This window comes from Rhipicephalus microplus, chromosome 5 (assembly GCF_043290135.1).
Source record: "Rhipicephalus microplus isolate Deutch F79 chromosome 5, USDA_Rmic, whole genome shotgun sequence".
Lineage (NCBI taxonomy): Eukaryota > Metazoa > Arthropoda > Arachnida > Ixodida > Ixodidae > Rhipicephalus > Rhipicephalus microplus.
The window spans coordinates 1066319-1083886 of NC_134704.1; the positions used below are offsets into that span (position 1 = coordinate 1066319).

Consider the following 17568-nt stretch of genomic DNA (forward strand, 5'->3'; position numbering starts at 1 on the left):
ACTATTAGGCTTGTGCGAATAGTGAATTTCAGGGTCGAAGTGAATTCGAAGCGAACAGTGATTTCGGTCGAATAATTTTGAATCGTATACATATAGTATGTATGAAATTAAAAAAAAAAGAGAATATTTATCATAATCTAACTAACCTGCACGATATTTCTTTTGAATTGGAATAGGGGTGCTATGCAAATGCTTTTTTTTTTCGTTGAAAGGAAGTCGAAACAACCTTGATTAGTAGTTGCGGTAGGATCCGAGTGATAACCTGTGAGCTACATAGCGTTTTAAAATTTAGTATACCTAAATTATATAAACCATCATAACAAGCTTAATAAAATGAATTGATTTGAGGGTAACATGTTCCTTTAAAGGTGCCCTGCAACACTTTTTCAAGTATCCATGGAGCCAGTAAACATGCTTGTCGCCTCACAAATTTACCGCCGCAAATTTTCTAGAATCGGTCGAGTACGAGCAGAGTTTCATAAATTTGTCGCATGCTGCAATCGCATTCTCCATTCTCGACCCGTAAAAAGGTCTGGAAGCTAAGTAGGGAAGGATGGCACGAGAATAGAAAAAAAAACGTCATGAGCGCCTAGCGACCTTGACCATCTTTTCTCTCTCTTTTTTCTTTGAATACGAGGCCTTTCAGTGCGATCGTGCACGTATTTGTGAACAAGCGGCGGCCTCACGCGACGGTCCGATATTGACAAGCGCGCCATGCTCAAATCAGCCAATGACTGACCAGAGCCGCATTTTCTTTCTTGGCTGTGACAAGTGATTTTTGGGCTTGTAGTGTCATTTGCTGAGGGAAGGGAGCAATTTTTAGCTTTGAAAATTTATTGTGAATTTCACGCCGTGTGCTGCGCAATAATACTTGAATTGCGTGTTCTCAATAGCCTCTACTACCGATCGGCAGCGTTTTCTGACCATGCTCAGCAAGTGTTGCAGGGCCCCTTTGAATTTGAAGGGGGGCTTCGCGGCAAAGCAAATTTCTCCTGAGTAGGTGCTTTCACGGTTTTGCATTGCTACATTGCAGTGAAACCACTTTTACAGGCGGACTAATGTAGTTTTTTTTGTTTATTGCGAATACTTTGTTTTTTTTTGTTTATTGCACAAGGAAACAAAGCATTCGCATAGGCAGTGCCATTAGCTGATCTTCCGCCAGTGTCCCAAAGTGCAGAGGTGGCCTGCCACGTGTCTGTCATCATCCCAAAGACATTGCAGCCCTTAAAGGTCTGGGAAGAGCAACTGAACAACATCACTGTTGTGCAGCCTAGCAAGGATGCTGCAGTACTGTCAAACTGTTGCGCTATACCAACAGTGCCAATGTCAACACCTGAACCTGTACACTCTTCAATTGCAGTCCCCATCACAGTGGTGTCCTTTGTGGAACAATCGCCTGCATACATGCCACAGCAAGTTCCTCCCTCAACTTGCTTCTTTGCATTTTGCCCACAAACGTCAAAGCCAACCCCTGCCAACATGCCCCTTAAGGCACATGAAGAAAAAGTGGTCAACACCGTCACCCAGTGCCTTGAAGTCTACTTCCAAGTCTAATTTTCGAACGGTGGTGAAACTACTTTGAAGTCTGAAAAGAGTGGCGCAACATTGAGCTCTTCCAACCCGGCGCAAAAAGCACAAGCACAAAAAACACTGGGAAATGCACAGTCCAAAGTATAGTTCCAAGAAATCAAGCGCACACAACGAACCTCCGGACAAGAAAGTGACGATTTCGAGCAATATGACAGCCAAGTCATCAGTGCAGAGCAGCAAGGAAGACCAGTTGCCACACGAGATGAAACTTCCATCCTGTCCTGTCATGATGCCTACTCCTAACTCGGATGAGTCCCCTTCAGAAGAAGATGTCCTAGCTTATGACCCAGCTGGTCTTGTAGACCACACTCTTTACCTTCATGTGTACATAAAGCCTCAGCCCAACCTTCAAGTTAATGACCCCAGCGTTATCCAAATCAAATGACCCCAGCATTATCGTACGCAAGCTCGACACCTGCAGGACTTCGACCTATCGACAAAAGATTAGTTTTTTTTTCTTTTCCAGGAGGCTTGGACTTGAAGAAAGGTGGGATGCCATATTAGTTTTTTTCTTTTTCCAAGTGTACTTGGACTTCTAAGTGAGGTGGGGTGTGAGCTCCAGCTCCAGAGATAGCAGGCTAAAAAAGAAGGTCAAGCAACCCTGGGTGTTGCCCTGCAGTTCCCGGCGAAGAGCGAAGAGTATCAAACGCACTGCTTATATTCAGCATTCTTTCTAATGATTAAAAGCTTTTCCTCCCTTTCGGCCCGTCTCGTCTGCTCACGAGGCAGTCACGTACAAACAAGGGATGGACACAGTGGGACAATCTATGATTCTTTAACGCGAACCTTGATACAAGTATATGACCATCTTGCATTTTATATTGACTACTTCTCAACAGTATTTGCTTTATGGTCGGTAAAGTGGTGGATCGGTGATGGGGCGTAGTGGGATGTTTGCTAGGGCGAAGTAGTGGGCAGTTTGCAAAGGTAGAACTATAGGCAGTCACGTACAAACAAGGGATGGACACAGTGAGACATACTATTGTTCTTTAACGAGAAACTGGATACAAGTACACGAAAATCTTGCATTTCATACTGACTACTTCTTAACAGTATTTGCTTTATGATTGGTGAAGTGTTGGATTGGTGATGGGGCATTGTGGGATGCTTGCAAGGAGGAAGTTGTAGACAGTTTGCAAAGGTGAAACTATGGGTGGTCACGTACATACATACAAGGACAGACCCGTGCTCTTAGGAACTACTTCGTCCCTGAAAGCAGACTGCTTGTGCTTCACAAATATTTACAGACCACCCCGTATACATAGGTAGGCTCTGCATCTTCACCTCCAATGTAGTACTGGAGGGAGATTTCTCCTGAGCTTTGTTGCACAAAAAAGTTTGCAGCGTGTACATCAGCTAAAAGTGAACTGTGAGTCTTTCTGTCCAATCGGAGTCTTCTGTCTTCTCTTTGCCCATTAGCAGTGATTGGCACATTCCAGTAAGAAACAACGGTCCATCACTGTGGGCTTTGCATCTCCCTAGGTTTCTCTCATGCGCAACGCCGCGATGAGTGCCAGCGTCAGCATCACCACCAGTGTCAACATCATCACCAGTGTAAGCGTTAGTGCCCGCTGATTCGCTAACGCACATGGTTCCTTTTAACAGAGAGGATGTAATTTTTGTCTCGTGTGTACACGAGACTGCCAGCCATTTCTTCACCTATGTTGTCTTGAAACTATTTTGCAAAAGGGTTACAGGCATAGTAGCCTGAACATATTGTTGCGGTACAACAATAAGAAAAGGCAGATAGAGGTTGACACAGTGATTCTCAGCAGCTGAACAGCAAGATCACCTTTTTTGTCTTCAATCAGCCAGAGCTCCATTACCTGGCGTCCGCCATATCCCCTTATCGTCATTTTTGTCCACCAGTACACACGCATCATTTGCCCCCCACTTAAAGAGCATCGCCCCGATGCTAGATCAGTAGTGCAATTTTTTTTTCAAAAAATGTCTTGCGCAGTCACTACCTGTCATAAGGCTTCATGCGTACAATGTGAACTAGGTCAGGACGGTGCTGGCGAAGCCTCGTACTACACGAACTGTCGAGGACGACCTCGTAAGTAACATCACTCAGTCCTCGCAGTACTAGGTGTGGTCAAAGTATCTCCTTAGGAGCTTTTCGGTGTCCAAACCCATACTCTGTTGCCGGTCTGGTAAATGACTGTTCTGCAGCTAGAATAGTAGCAGCTTACGTCTTACTCTTGCTGCTGCTGAATTCGCAAGCGTGCTAGTTGCCTTGCTTCTTCCGCTCGTTCTGTAAACATCTTGGCGTCCGGGTGAATGTCGTCACATTTGTGCGCTAGCATCGCATCTAACATGGTTCGCACTTCTCTTCCATGAATTCGGCTGAATGGGGTTATCGGGGTTGTTTCTTGCTTGGCTATGTTGCATGCAAACGTAATGTATGGCAAGATTTTGTCTTTATTTTTGTGTTCGATGTCTACGTACATTGAAAGCGTGTCTTCAATTGTTTTGTTCAGACGCTCTGTAAGCCCGTTCGTTTGCAGGTGGTAGGCGGTGGTCTTACGATGGGTTTTTCCACTCAGCATGAGGACTTGGCCCAAAAGAGCTGCCGTAAATGCAGTTCCACTGCCTGTTATTACGACGCTTGGTGCACTATGTCGCAGGACAACATTTTCGATGAAAAATTGTGCCACCTCCGCTGCTGTAGTTCTGTTGATAGCCTTTGTTTCAGCATAACGGGTAAGGTAAATAGTCACGACAATAACCCAGCGGTTCCCGTCAGTAGAAATAGGAAGTGGGCCCAAAATATCCATGCCAATCTGGTCGAATGGTGTTCTTGGGACCTGAACGGGCTGCAGGAGGCCAGCTGGTTTAGTTGGCGGTGACTTTCGTTGCTGGATGTCGAGGCAAGTACGAACAAGGTGCTTTACAGCTATGGTCAGTCTTGGCCAGTAGTAGCGTTGCCGTACTCTGGCCAACATTCTCGTGTAACCTAAGTGGCCTGAAGTCACCTCATTGAGGCATGCTTCGAGTACTTCGGAGGGAAGAGCTGCTGGGATTACGAGCAAATAGGCAGATCCTGTCGAAGAGAAGTTTTTTTTGTATAATACTCTGCCCCGTAAGCAAAATGATGACAGTGCTCTTACGAAAACAGTTGGTGCCTTCTGAGATATTCCGTCCAGGTAATTCATTAGGGCAAGTAACTTAGGGTCGCCACGTTGTTGCTGCGCAATGGCGGTCGTGTCGAGCAAACCGAGGAATGCTGTTTCCTCCTCATCGGATAGAGTTGCTGATTCAATGGGTGAGCGGGATAGACAGTCAGTGTGCATGTGGTGGTTCCCTGACTTGTGCACGACCGTCAAGTCGTACTCCTGCAGCCGGAAACTTCAGTGCACTAATCGCCCGGTAGGTTCTTTAAGATTCGTCAACTAACACAGTGAATGGTGGTCGCTGATGACTTTGAAAGGGCGGCCGTATATATACGAGTGAAATTTTGTGACCGCCCATACCACGGCGAGGCATTCTTTCTCAGTCGTGGAGTAATTAGTCTCTGCGCCTGTTAGTGTTCGGCTTGCATAGGCGATTACTCTTTCTGTGCCTTCTTGCAGCTGCAAAAGCACAGCTCCCAGACCAACATTGCTGGCATCAGTGTGCAGCATCGTTGGGGCTTTCTCATCAAAGTGGGCAGGCACTGGAGGCATCTGTAGTCGCTGGCGCAGGTTCTTAAAAGCAGCTTCCTCTTCGTTGCTCCATTGGAAGGCAACATCTTCTTTCGTGAGGCAGGTTAACGGTGATGAGATGCGTGTAAAGTCCGCGATGAATCGCCTATAATACGCACATAGGCCGAGGAATCGTCAGACAGCCTTCTGATCAGTCGGCACCGGGAACTGTGCAACAGCTGCGATTTTTCAGGATCAGAATGAACGCCTGCGTGACTGACAACGTGGCCAAGAAATTACAGTTTTTCATAGCAAAAGTGGCACTTTTCAGGCTTGAACGTCAAGCCCGCGGACCGTATGGCTTGTAAAACTACCTCAAGTCTTTGAAGGTGCTGGTCAAATGTTGCGGCAAAAACTATGACATCATCAAGATAGACCAAGCAGGTTTTCCACTTCAACCCAGAAAGTACGGTATCTATGAGTCTTTGAAAAGTAGCAGGCTCTGAGCATAAACCAAAGGGCAAGACTTTAAATTCATATAAGCCATCTGGTGTCACAAAAGCAGTCTTCTCGTGGTGTCTCGGGTCTATATCGATGTGCCAATATCGACTCCTCAAGTCCATCGATGGAAAGTAGCGAGCATGTCGAAGTCTCTCGAGAGAGTCATCTATACGAGGAAGTTGATACACATCTTTCTTTGTCTCCTGATTGAGTTTTCTGTAATCTACACAGAAGCGCAGGCTGCCGTCTTTTTTTTTTAACGAGGACTACAGGTGATGCCCAAGGACTTTTTGAGGGCTGAATGACGTCATCTTCTAGCATTTTGTCAACCTGCCCTTGTATCACTTCGCATTTCTTTGGAGAAACGCAATAAGGGTTTTGGTGTATTGGTCTCGCCATGTCCTCGGTAATTATCTGATGCTTGGTTAGAAGCATGCGGCCAACTCTTGATGTTGTCGAAAAGCAGTCTTTGAATTCGGCCAGTAGCTCAAGAAGCCTCTTTCGCTCGTTCTTAAGCAAAGTAGTGCTAACGTCGAGAACTGGTGTTAAATCAAGTTTTGGCCCTTTGTCGACTACTGCCAAGCAGCCTTCTGCGTCTGTGATATCGTCGAAGTAAGCGACGGCCATGCCTTTTGGAAGGTCAGAAGCAAGAGCACTAACATTTGTCAGAAGCAAGTCCGTGGGTCCAGCGGCGACACTGACGATTACCTCTTGCGACGGAAATGCCGTGTGTGAGGAGGAGCGAGCTTATTCGGTCTGCAACTACTCTGTTGTCAAACTCGACCGCGGCTGCACAGAAACAAGTGTGCATGACCGAGGAGGGAAAACCACATTGTCATCAGTTAGACGCAATTGGTTTGGTCGCGCCTGTGGACAATCAGGTGCGCCCAAACTGTTGCGGAACGTAATCAAACTGTCTGGGATATTGATGACGGTGCCTTACTCTTGTAAGAAGCCCATACCAATAATTAGATCTCTGCAGCATGCGGCGAGAACGACGAACGACGCAACCAAAGAAGAACCTCCTATGTCAATTCTCGCTGTGTATCTTCCAGGGGGCATCAATAACTGACCACCTGCTGTCCTTATTCGAGGGCCTGTCCTTGGCGTCTTCACTTTATTGAGGCGGACGGCGAGGTCCTCACTGATAATAAAAAAGTCCGCACCGGTGTCGACTGAGGCTGTTACTTTCTGGCCGCCAAGAAAAACACTAAGGTCGGCGGTCATAATGTCATCGCTCTCACGTCTTGTCGGCTTCACAGCGTCGTGTAATGGGGGCTTTTCATCATCATCTTCATGGCCTGCAACCTTACCCCCGGAGGTCGCCGCTCTCAGTTTCCCCGGCGCGGGCTGGGTGACCTTCTTGCATTAAGGTCCGCGGAGGTACGTCGGTGTGACGAAGGCGAATGCACAGAAGAAGGAGAGCGGGATCGACGTTCTAAACCTGGCTGGTGAGTAGGTATTGTCTCCTCGTCAGAAGTACGGTTGTCGTAAAAGTGAGAACGGGCTCCTTGGGAAGAGGCGTCCTCTTAGTGTGGTATGTATTTTTTGTTCGCATGTCGATCCTCAGACCACGTTCGAAGAGGGCTGAACGAATCACTGCGGTGCCAGCAATGACGGCAGTATGACCTGCATCTTCGCAGTTGAAGCATAGTGGACGTCGATCAATTGTGCGCCATGCGTCTGTTCTTCGGAGTGGTGGACGTCTGAGCCTCCCATCTTGCGACAACGTCCATGTTGCTGCTGTGGGCGGCTTGGGGTACATCGGTTGGGTACATCGTCCATGTTGCTGCTAGACATTTGATCATACGACCTGCATCATTGATGGAGGGCCCGCTCATTAGCCTTAGCCTCCTTGATAAAGTCAACTACGGTACTTGGAGGGTGGCGTAGAAGCTCGGCGAAAAGTTGCTCTTTAATGCCGCGCATGAGGTAGCTCAACTTTCTATTTTCACTCATATTCGCATCAGCTCGATGAAAAAGACGAGTCATATCTTCAGCGAACATAGTAATGCTTTCATTGGGCTTTTGAACTCGTAGCTCTAACAGCTGCTGCGCATGGTCCCGTCGATCGACATTGGGGAAAGTGTTGACAAGCTGTTGTCGGAAGTAGCCCCAAGTTAACAGACTGGCTTCTCTGTTCTCATACCAAATTTTCGCACCCCAATCAAGGTAGAAATAGGAGCGTGAAAGCTTTTCTCGTTCAGGCCACAGATTAATCTTGGCAACACGCTCATAACGCTAAAGCCAGTCAACAACGTCTTCATGGGCGCCGCCACTAAAGTGATCGGGAACCAGCGGTTGAAAAATGATTACCCGTGAAGGCTGTGTCAGCGGGGGGCCTTGAGGCGGCGGTTGCAGACTAGTGTTGGCCATTTGGTGAGGTAATTGACATCTGCGAGGTTCCGTGGAAGGAGTGAACTCTGGCGCGAGGCCTATCAGCCACCGACTGAACCGGTGTACGAGAGTTGCAATAGGTGGCAATGCATCCGGGCTAAATGAACAGCTTCCAGCGGGAGTATGAAGCATTAGGCAGGGTTGCGGCACAGCTCCTCCACCAGTGTCACGGTACGATGTGAAGAAAAGGCAGATAGATGTTGACACAGCAATTCTCAGCAGCTGAACAGCAAGATCACCTTCTTTGTCCTTGACAAGCCAGAGCTGCACTACCTGGTGTCCGCCAAATCCCCTTATCATCGTTTTTGTCCACCAGTACACACGTGTAAATATATAAAAACGTCAATGTAAATCGTGACTATTTCACAAATGTCTCAAAAAGCATCCTCTTTGTGGTGTCTTCACAATGATCAAGAATTCGAGTGTCCCCTTCATTTATGTGAAGTTTTCAAATTTCCCGAATGCCTTCAAGGGCTTCTAACTGGGCCATGTTTAAAAGCAGTGGGCCAGGCTCAAGAGGACTGGGGAATGTTACGGTACAGACCGCGGCTGTAATGGTGTGTGAACAATTGTCTGCTGGAGCATTCCAACAACATCAGAACCAAAACAGGTGGCAATCCATTGTGCTGAGTGTGGATGCACCCCAAACTTTCATCAGATGTCACAGATGTTCCTTTGCCTTTCCTTTTTTTTCATATCTAAAAGCTTATATATTTGCAGTGCTGATTTTTACTATAAATTGTTACCAACATGCTCAAGTTCTCTTGCGCTTCTCAAGTAAAATCTGCCTCTGCTGTGCTCTAGTTGATATGTTTATAAATTTCTTTTTTAGGCACAGGAGTCTTCTGTCATCAACAGTTTTAGAGACCCAAGGCAGCTTGAGGTGTTAAATGAATGGTTTCAGTCAACTGAAAGAACTTTGTCGGCTGTATATTGATGAATGAGAAACCAATGTTTTTTTTTCAGGCTGAATGTCAAAGACCTAGGCTACGCAAAGGTCATCCCGAAGTTCCAGCTAGCGTCTGCACTTTTCAAGGGTGACCCTCCTGTTCCAACAGGCTCGACCAAGATGAATATTACGCTTCATGTGCACGAGGTCAGTGCTCGACTGTGTGATGTAGACGTCGAGCTTTCCGACATCCGTGTCTCTAGTGAGTATACTCTCCGATATCTTGACACACTTGTCAATATTTGGTCATGTGTGACTGTCAATTTCTTACTCTTAGAGAGACAAAGAATTTAGGAGCGAAGCTCCTTAAGGCGTGGGCTGTGCGTCCCCTATATGTAGCCACCTCTCGTTCAGTTCTTGCAGTGTTCACTAGATGGCGGTACTTGTAGCTGACGGCATTAGGTATTACGCTAGCCACCGCCCGATCTAAAGGGTACAGCCATATCCATCCGTCCATCCGTCCGTCCGTCCATCCAAAAGATGCAAGATGTTATAAACTAGACGGCGGTACATGTAGTTGATTATGGAAGATGCGAGGTGTTATAAAATAGGAATGATGCCACATATGGCGCGTGTCATCGTTCGATATAGTGCGGCGACGTACGCTAGGGGGAGCGTTGCAATAAAATCGAGTGGGCAAAATGTACGGAGGATTCATGGTTTACCAGGTTTACCTCCGGAGCTTCGCCCACTCATCATCATTCACTTCGTGGATGTGGCGGCATTTTTTTCTCACACCGATAAATTACATTATCACAATCTGCAATGGACTACTCATGATGCAAGAACATGGTTGGCAAACAAAAGAGCACACAAAAAGGAAATGCAGGAGGCAGCACCACTTTGATTGTTGCACAATGTTACTATTTCACTACAGATTTGTAGAGCACAGATTATTTATACGTTACCTGTTTGCAATGTAGAGCTGGCTATAATGCAGTTTTTCCTATTTCTTTTGCTTTCCCTTACAACACTATTGTTACAGGAAGGTGTCTGAAAAATATATTTACTTTAGATAAACAGGCAGGCATACAATATTGAGCCCAGTCTGCATGAGCTCACTTTGAACATTGTCCTCTTTCCTATTATGTTCATCTGTGGTGCCCCGCAGTATCACCCCCGGTGGTGAAGGCACCGTCTCGGTGCTTGGTTGGTCCAAGTAATATCGCTTTAGCCAAGTGACGTGAACAACGTCACAACATCATCGCGCGCTGGCGTAGTTAAGAGGTTCAATTTCATATGTCATGTCGGTGACTTAGCACACCACGCGGTACAGACCCGAGTACGGCGAAGTCAGCTTTTCGCACAGGCCAACTCACCGTGATGGCATCCAGGGAAGGATTGTGTCACTACAACTGAAGTGAACATCACGATGGCACGCGTTGTTGACCAGCCGTTGTCGTTCCTGCAAATCGTTCAGATGCAGGCGAGCAATCTCACGTGCCTCTAGAGTTCTAGAGATCACATCGCGGGCATATTCTGACGTGTGGCTAAGGGCAGGAAAAAGCGTGTCAAAAGGCAATGTGGGTTTTTATCCGTACAGGAGGAAAAATGGCGAGAAACCTGCAGCATCATGCCGGAACGTATTATAGGCAAATATGATGGTCGGAAGAAACGTACATGATGAGCATGTCCGTGATGGTCTACCAGTTGAACCCTGCTACAACGAATACCACTACAACAAACGCCGCTTCAACGAAATTTCTTTTACAATGAAAAATTCACGCTTCCTCGTCAGCAGTTCATAGGAGTAAATGCTTAAATATTGTTGCCACTATGGACACCTTTTTTCTGCCATCCCGCTTCAACGAGATTTCATGCATTTCCAGGTTCAGATATTTATTGCTATACAGGAAACCCTATCTTTAACATTTTGATGCATTTTCAGAACCTGAAAATACGTCGACGAAGTCTAAAATCCGCGTTGGCACCACCAGAAACGACCGCTGTTCAGCAAGCATGGGTGCCGCCATTGCTTGATAGCGATGGCAGTGAGACTGCCCTGCCAGGCCCTGCTTTTGCCACTGGCTTAATTTCGAGCCGCAGACGATCCAAAGCTGCAGCTCAGTCGCTCAGTTCATGGTTTCCTTCAAACGTTCGCCGCAGCTGCAGGGTGCAAACGTGGAGCGATACCTTTTTCGATTCCAATGCTCATCATCTTATTCGCGCTTGGCCAGTGTGGTACCTAATCAGAGCAGCTGTTCATCTGTATTATCAACCAAATCAGCTAGCCACGAGTGATGGATGATAAGAATGGCATAGAATAAGGCAAAAGTCACCGCTCCACAACAGCCTGCCTCCATCTCTGCATTGTATGCACTGCGACGGCGGACAGCTGCTTGTGTTAATCGTTAACGCAGCTGTTTGGTATGTTCATGAAAGCGGTTGTAGGTGTTGTTTCAGCGTGGTTTTCGCCATGGCCTCACTCTTCATGACTGTGAATTGTGTTGTGGTGCTGCTGGAAAAAAATGGAAGCAGCAGACACTTTTTTAATTTTAAGAATGAACGTTCCTTTGTTTTGCTAGCTCAGATCAAATATATTTTTCAATTTCACTACAACGAAATTCTCGTTTCAACGAAATATTTTCCGTGCCCCATGAGTTTCGTTAAAGCAGGTTTCAACTGCATTTAGCCGCTCTGTGAGCCTGTTGGTGTGAGGGTGATACGCCGTTGTAAACTTGTGCTTTGTAGCCCAAGAGTGTAATACGTCTTGGATAACTTGTGATGAAAAGTAGCGACCCCGATCGGTAAGCAGTTGCCGAGGAGCGCCATGGTGTAGTATGAGGTCTTCCAGGAGGAAGTCAGCGACATCGGTTGCACAACTGGTTGGAAGGGCCCGCCTGATGGCATACCGAGTGGTATAATTCGTGGCGACTTCTATCCACTTGTTTTCGCTGGCCGATGAAGGAACGGTCCTAGTTAGTCAAGACCTACCCTATAAAATCGTTCGAATGGGATCTGAATGTGCTAAAGGCGTCCCGCTGGAAGGGTTGCTGGTTTTTTCGGTGTTGACAAGATTTGCATGAGGTCACATAATGGCAGAAGGATCAGTAATTACCGAGTCAAACGAAGCGACGTCGAACACGGTCATACGTTCTTAAAACTTTCAGGTGACCAGCTGTTGGAAAATCATGCAACTCTGCGAGGACAGTCTGACGCACATGTTGTGGCATGACCAACAGGAGCTGAGGTCCGTCAGGATGTGTGCTGTAGCTTTATAATACGCCATCTTGGAACAGGAAGATATGGAGAGACATAGGAGTTATGAGACCACTGAGCCGAAGGATTTTATCTCTGAGGTGAAGATCACGGCATTGCTGATCTCCGATGTTGCTGAACATGGAAAGTGCCAAAACGCAAGTAGACTCATTGCTCTCAGAAAGGTCTGCTGGGTCTACTGGAGGAAGTGACTAGCAATCAGCATCCTATGGTGGCAGCCTAATTTGTAGACAATTGTGAAGGAATATTCTTGTAGTCGTAAAGCCCACCAGCCGAGAAGTCCACTACGATCTTTTAAGGACGACAGCCAGCATAAGGCGTGGTGGTCAGTGACAATCGTGTACGGCCGCCCATACATATATGGCCGAAATTTAGCCACTGCCCAGACGAGCGCGAGGCATACGAGTTTCGTGATGGAGTAATTTTGTTTTGCTGGTGATATAAGACGGCTAGCGTATGCAATAATGTGCTCGCAGCCATGCTGTCGTGCCAAAACGGCCCCGGTTTCGTGTCCGCTGGCATTGATACACACTTCTGTTTAAGGTCATATATCAAAGTGGCCGAGAATCGGTGGTGTCGTAAGTCTGGTCATCAGTTCAACGAATGCTCTGGCTTGTTCAGGTCCCCACACAAAAGTCAAATTTTTTTTAGTAGTTCCGTGAGCAGGCATGCGACGTCAGCGAAATTCTGCACAAACCTACAAAAGTAAGAACAAAGACCCATAAAACTTCGAACGTCGTTTGCAGAGGTCGGCAGAGGGAAATTCTTGACGACGCGGACTTTCTCGAGACTGGGACGAACATCAGAAGAACCGACAAGGTGTCCAAGGACAGTGAGCTGCCGGCTGTCAAAGTGACATTTTGACGAGTTTTATTGGAGCCCTGCTTTGCGGAAAATCAAAAGAATTGTTGAGAGACGTTCGAAGTGAATTTCAAAAGTCGGCAAAAAAACAATGACATCATCGAGGTAGTATAAGCAGATTGACCACCTAAAGCTGTGAAGAAGAGCGTCCATCATTCGTTCGAATGTAGCCGGGGAATCGCATAACCCGAATGGCATTACTTTGAATTGATATAGCCCGTCGGGAGTTGTAAATGCTGTCTTTTCACAGTCCAGATCATCAACTAATATCTGCCAGTACACGAAACGAAGGTCGATGGAAGAGAAATAATTTGCTCCACTAAGGCAGTCAAGAGCATCATCTATCTGTGGCAGAGGATACATGTCTTATGTCTTTTTTTGTAACTTTGTTAAGATTTCTGTAGTTCACACGGAAGCGCCAGCTCTTATTCTTCTTTTTGACGAGCACAACGGGCGAAGCTCAAGGACTTGAAAAAGGTTCAATGATATCTCAGGCAAGCATCTTGTTGACTTCTTGCTGGATCACTTGGCACTCGGTGGAGGATACTCGATTGGGTCACCAGTGAACTGGATTTGCATCGCCGGTGTTGATTTGATGCTTTACGACGTTCGTTTGACCTAGGGGTCGGTCATGGAGATCAAAGATGTCGTGATACGACGCAAGAAGCTCACGAAGCACAGACACATGCTCAGCCGAGAGATCAGAGGCAATCATTTTAGTTATGCAGTCTAGCGTACTGCTTGACTGAATATTAGCAGACCACGGTTAATCATCTGTTAAGGCGGAGATGTGGTAGTTGCCGGCTGGGGCAAGGGTTGCAAGAGATATCCCTCGTGGCAGCACTTCAGCAGAAAGTCCAAAGTTCATACTAGGGAGACATGCCACGCTGTCCTTCATTGTGATGATAGTGTGAAGGAACACAACATTGAGCGAACATAGCACGGTAGGATTAGGTGACATAACATAATCGCCGTCAGGCACAGGTGGATCAGAAGAGACGTTGATATAGACCACAGCTTGTCAAGATAGGTGGACAAAGTCGGTGGAGCATAGCTTTGGCGGCGCATGATCAGGAAGGTCAATGACGTGTGGTAGGACGAGCCGAACAACACCAGCAGAACAGTCAATTAAGGGGGAATGCTTCGACAGAAAATCGAGTCCCAAAATGATGTCATGTGGGCAGTGGGCCAGTACGTAAAACAGAACAGTCGTATAACGTACAGGAACAGTGAAGCGGGCGGCACACATACCAGGGACTGTTGGTGTTGCTCCGTCGGCTACTCGGACTGCAGTGATTGGAGCAGGAGTGAGCACTTTCTTGAGTCGAGCACAAAGGCTGGAGTTTATGACCGATATGTGAGTGCCGGTGTGAATGAGTGCTGCTACAGAAGTGCTGTCAACATTTACTTTAATCAAGTTGTTGTGTCCGGGTATCGTGTGTAGAGGAATTTCGGGTCCGGTCGTCAAAGCAGGCTCACCTCTAGGAACGGCGCCCATCAGTTTTCCGAGGACTGGCGGTAGGAGGGTGAGAGAGAAGAGAGCGATGTCGGTTAGTTGAGCAGAACATGCGTCCAGAGGGTGACAAGGTGCAGTTCGGTTGGGCGGTTCTGGATGGCGAAGCATCGTCTTGTTCTACGTAGATCGATATCCGAGAATGAGCTTGTGGGCATCGGGTGTTGGCATAATGTGACCATCGCTGCCAATTCCAGAAAGTGCGACAATGACGTGAAATATGGCCAACTCGTCCACAGTTGAAGCAGATCGGCATCTCATCGGAAGTTCGCCATTCTGCTGAGTTCCGGTAACGTGGGCGGTTGTTCGGTCCGCGGGACATATTAGGTGTACTGGGCACTCTGTAGTCAAGTCGGTCAATAGGGCATAGTGTCTGAAGCCTGGCGTTGGCCACTCCCTAGATCACAACATTCTTGATCAAAGAAATCGTGGCGCGAGAGTTGTCGGGGACCCGGACTTGGTCACACAGTGGAGATGCTGCCTCGACTTCACTGCAGACGATGCGCACGATATTGTCAGAAGCAGCAGGGCCTGGTGGCAAACAGGCGTCCTCGCAGTTAGTTGTTGCAGCCATGTTGGGAAGACGCAAAAAGTGTGGAGTGATACGACATTTCGCTTCTTCTCAGCGTCGGCATTCATTAATAATGTCGTCCACGATCAATGAGTTTCGAAACACGCGGAGAGTGAAGGCATCATTGGCGATTTTTTTAAGGATGTGCGTGACCTTTTCAGATTCTGGCATCTTGTCGTCAACCTTCCAGCAGAGGGTGAGCACATGTTGTATGTATGTAATGTATGACTCGGTGAAGGACTGGAGTCGGCACGCTAGTTCTTTTTGCGCAGCATGACGACGCCCAATGGGCTTGCCGAAGAGATCGAAGAGTTTCTGTTTACAGATGTCCCAACTCGTGATCTCATCCTCGTGGTTGGAAAACCAATTTTTAGCTGTGCCATCAAGGTAGAAAATAATGTTGGCCAACATGAGCGTCGGATCCCAGTTATACAGAGCGCTCACCCGTTTATACAGCTGAAGCCATTTCTCTACGTCAGTGCTGTCACTGCCCGAAAGGATGCCTGGGTCAAGTGGTTGGGTCAGGACGACGGTGCGGTTAGTAGTGGCTGAATGCGGTGTTGTTGAATGCTGCATAGTTGGATGAAGCATGGTTGGGGTAGTCTCCAAAGAATCGTCGTTCTCGTCCTGATCAGTCATCGCAGAGGCAGCCAAGGAACATCCGCTGCATAAAAGCGTCATGGATGTTGACTGTGGGAAGACTCACACCTCCACCAAAATGTTACAGAGAGAAAGCATCTGAAAAATATATTTACTGTAAATAAATATGCAGGCATACGATATGGAGCCCAGTTTCTATGAGCTCGAATGAAATATTGTCCTCTTTCCTATTATGTTCATCTGTGGCGCCCCATAGCACTATGCGTATACATATTACTTGTTGTGTAGTCCCCCGAGATGAAAGACCAGTTATAATGTGGCTGCAACATAATTTCCAGAGAAGCGAGAATGGGGGCCCCAACTGCAGAGAGAGCGAAGTCAGCATTCTAAGGGAGGGGGGATGCAGAGCTAATTATTGGGTTGGAAGGTAGGAGGGCTAATGGTTGCCTAGGTGACAGAAGTCTTTGCTCCTGTCACCTTTCCTGTGTGCACTGAACTTCAAATGGTTGCTTGAGTTCATATCAGGTGCATGTTAACATTGTTTGGCTCTTTGGCTTTCGGTCGGAAAGTAAGCTGTGTCCTTGCACAGCTCAGATGCCATGCGTGTGACCTCGATCTCTTTGCAAGTGACAATCAAAATGTCAGCAGCTGTCCTTGCCAGAAACTGGTGAACTAACACTTTTGGTGCACTTGCAATATTTTTGTGGCATGGTATTTGTGGCTGTCCTCCTGACTGTGAACTGAAACTTCGTGTCACGTGTGCTACCCTCAGTTTTGCTCATGAGTGCGATCTGCTTTGCCCTGTGTACGTGGTGTCTCGGGCAAGCCACCCGTGATTGCTTGCAAGTTGCAATCCTCATGCTAGGCTTAGCGAGTGGTAAAGGCATTGCCCATAGTGGTCGCAGAATATTAAAAGTTGTTGTGTTGAGTCAACAAAAATGTTTCGCAGTTTTTGCACTCAAAGGGTGACTTATAGGTTGAACAAAAAGAAGGGTGCACATGTGCAACACTTGTGAATAGTGCAAATCCGCCTGTGCCCGAAAAATCGAAAGCCTGCAAAATTTCAGTTACCATTTCATGTGTAATATCGTGGCAAAGTGTGCATCAATACTGCCAATCGGTCTAGTTTTAACAAATTCATCTTGAAGTTTTTTGTACAAACACAAGGGGCAAAAAGGAATAAACACAGATGAGCATATTCTAACAACTGGTCTATTTAGCCCTTAGATCTGCATTATCTGGTTGAAAAAACACATGAAGAGCGCACCTGGCACAACCTGTGATCACATGGCCTAATGAACAAATGACAAAAGTGCGATTATTGCTCAGTCAAGGCAACAGAGGGGTGGCTCAAGGTAACAGAGAGATGGCTAACACACTTTCTTTATTGCTTATTATTGTAAAAGGCCTCTCATATCTCACAAGCAGTTTGATTGTGATGGCTGTATTCAATGGCAGTTCTACTAAAACAAGGCATTAATTTGTACTCATTGCAATGTAGTACTAAATGTATAGCAGGGTGGCCTTTCAGACTCAACATATGATCTCTTAGCTTCATATTAATACATCTACCAGTTTGCCCTATGTACACTTGAGCACACGGGAAAGAAATACTGTAAACCACATTTTTCGCACATTTAAGAAAGTACTGCTTTTGTTTACAGTAAAATCTCGATAATACGAATTCGAAGGAGCGCGAAAAATATTCATGTCAGCCCGAATTCGTATGAATCCAAAACAACTT

The 17568-nt window shown here is 46.8% G+C and overlaps 1 protein-coding gene across 6 annotated transcripts in view; it reads left to right on the top strand.

Moving 5' to 3' along the window:
- The window catches only part of LOC119174040 (intermembrane lipid transfer protein VPS13A), a 1344268-nt gene that overhangs the window by 234869 nt on the left and 1091831 nt on the right, over positions 1-17568 (top strand). For all 6 annotated transcript variants that reach the window (XM_075894208.1, XM_075894209.1, XM_075894213.1 and 3 more), the window contains one exon: positions 9078-9262. In XM_075894208.1, the coding sequence (XP_075750323.1) occupies positions 9078-9262 (185 nt within the window). The remainder of the gene's footprint in view (positions 1-9077; positions 9263-17568) is intronic.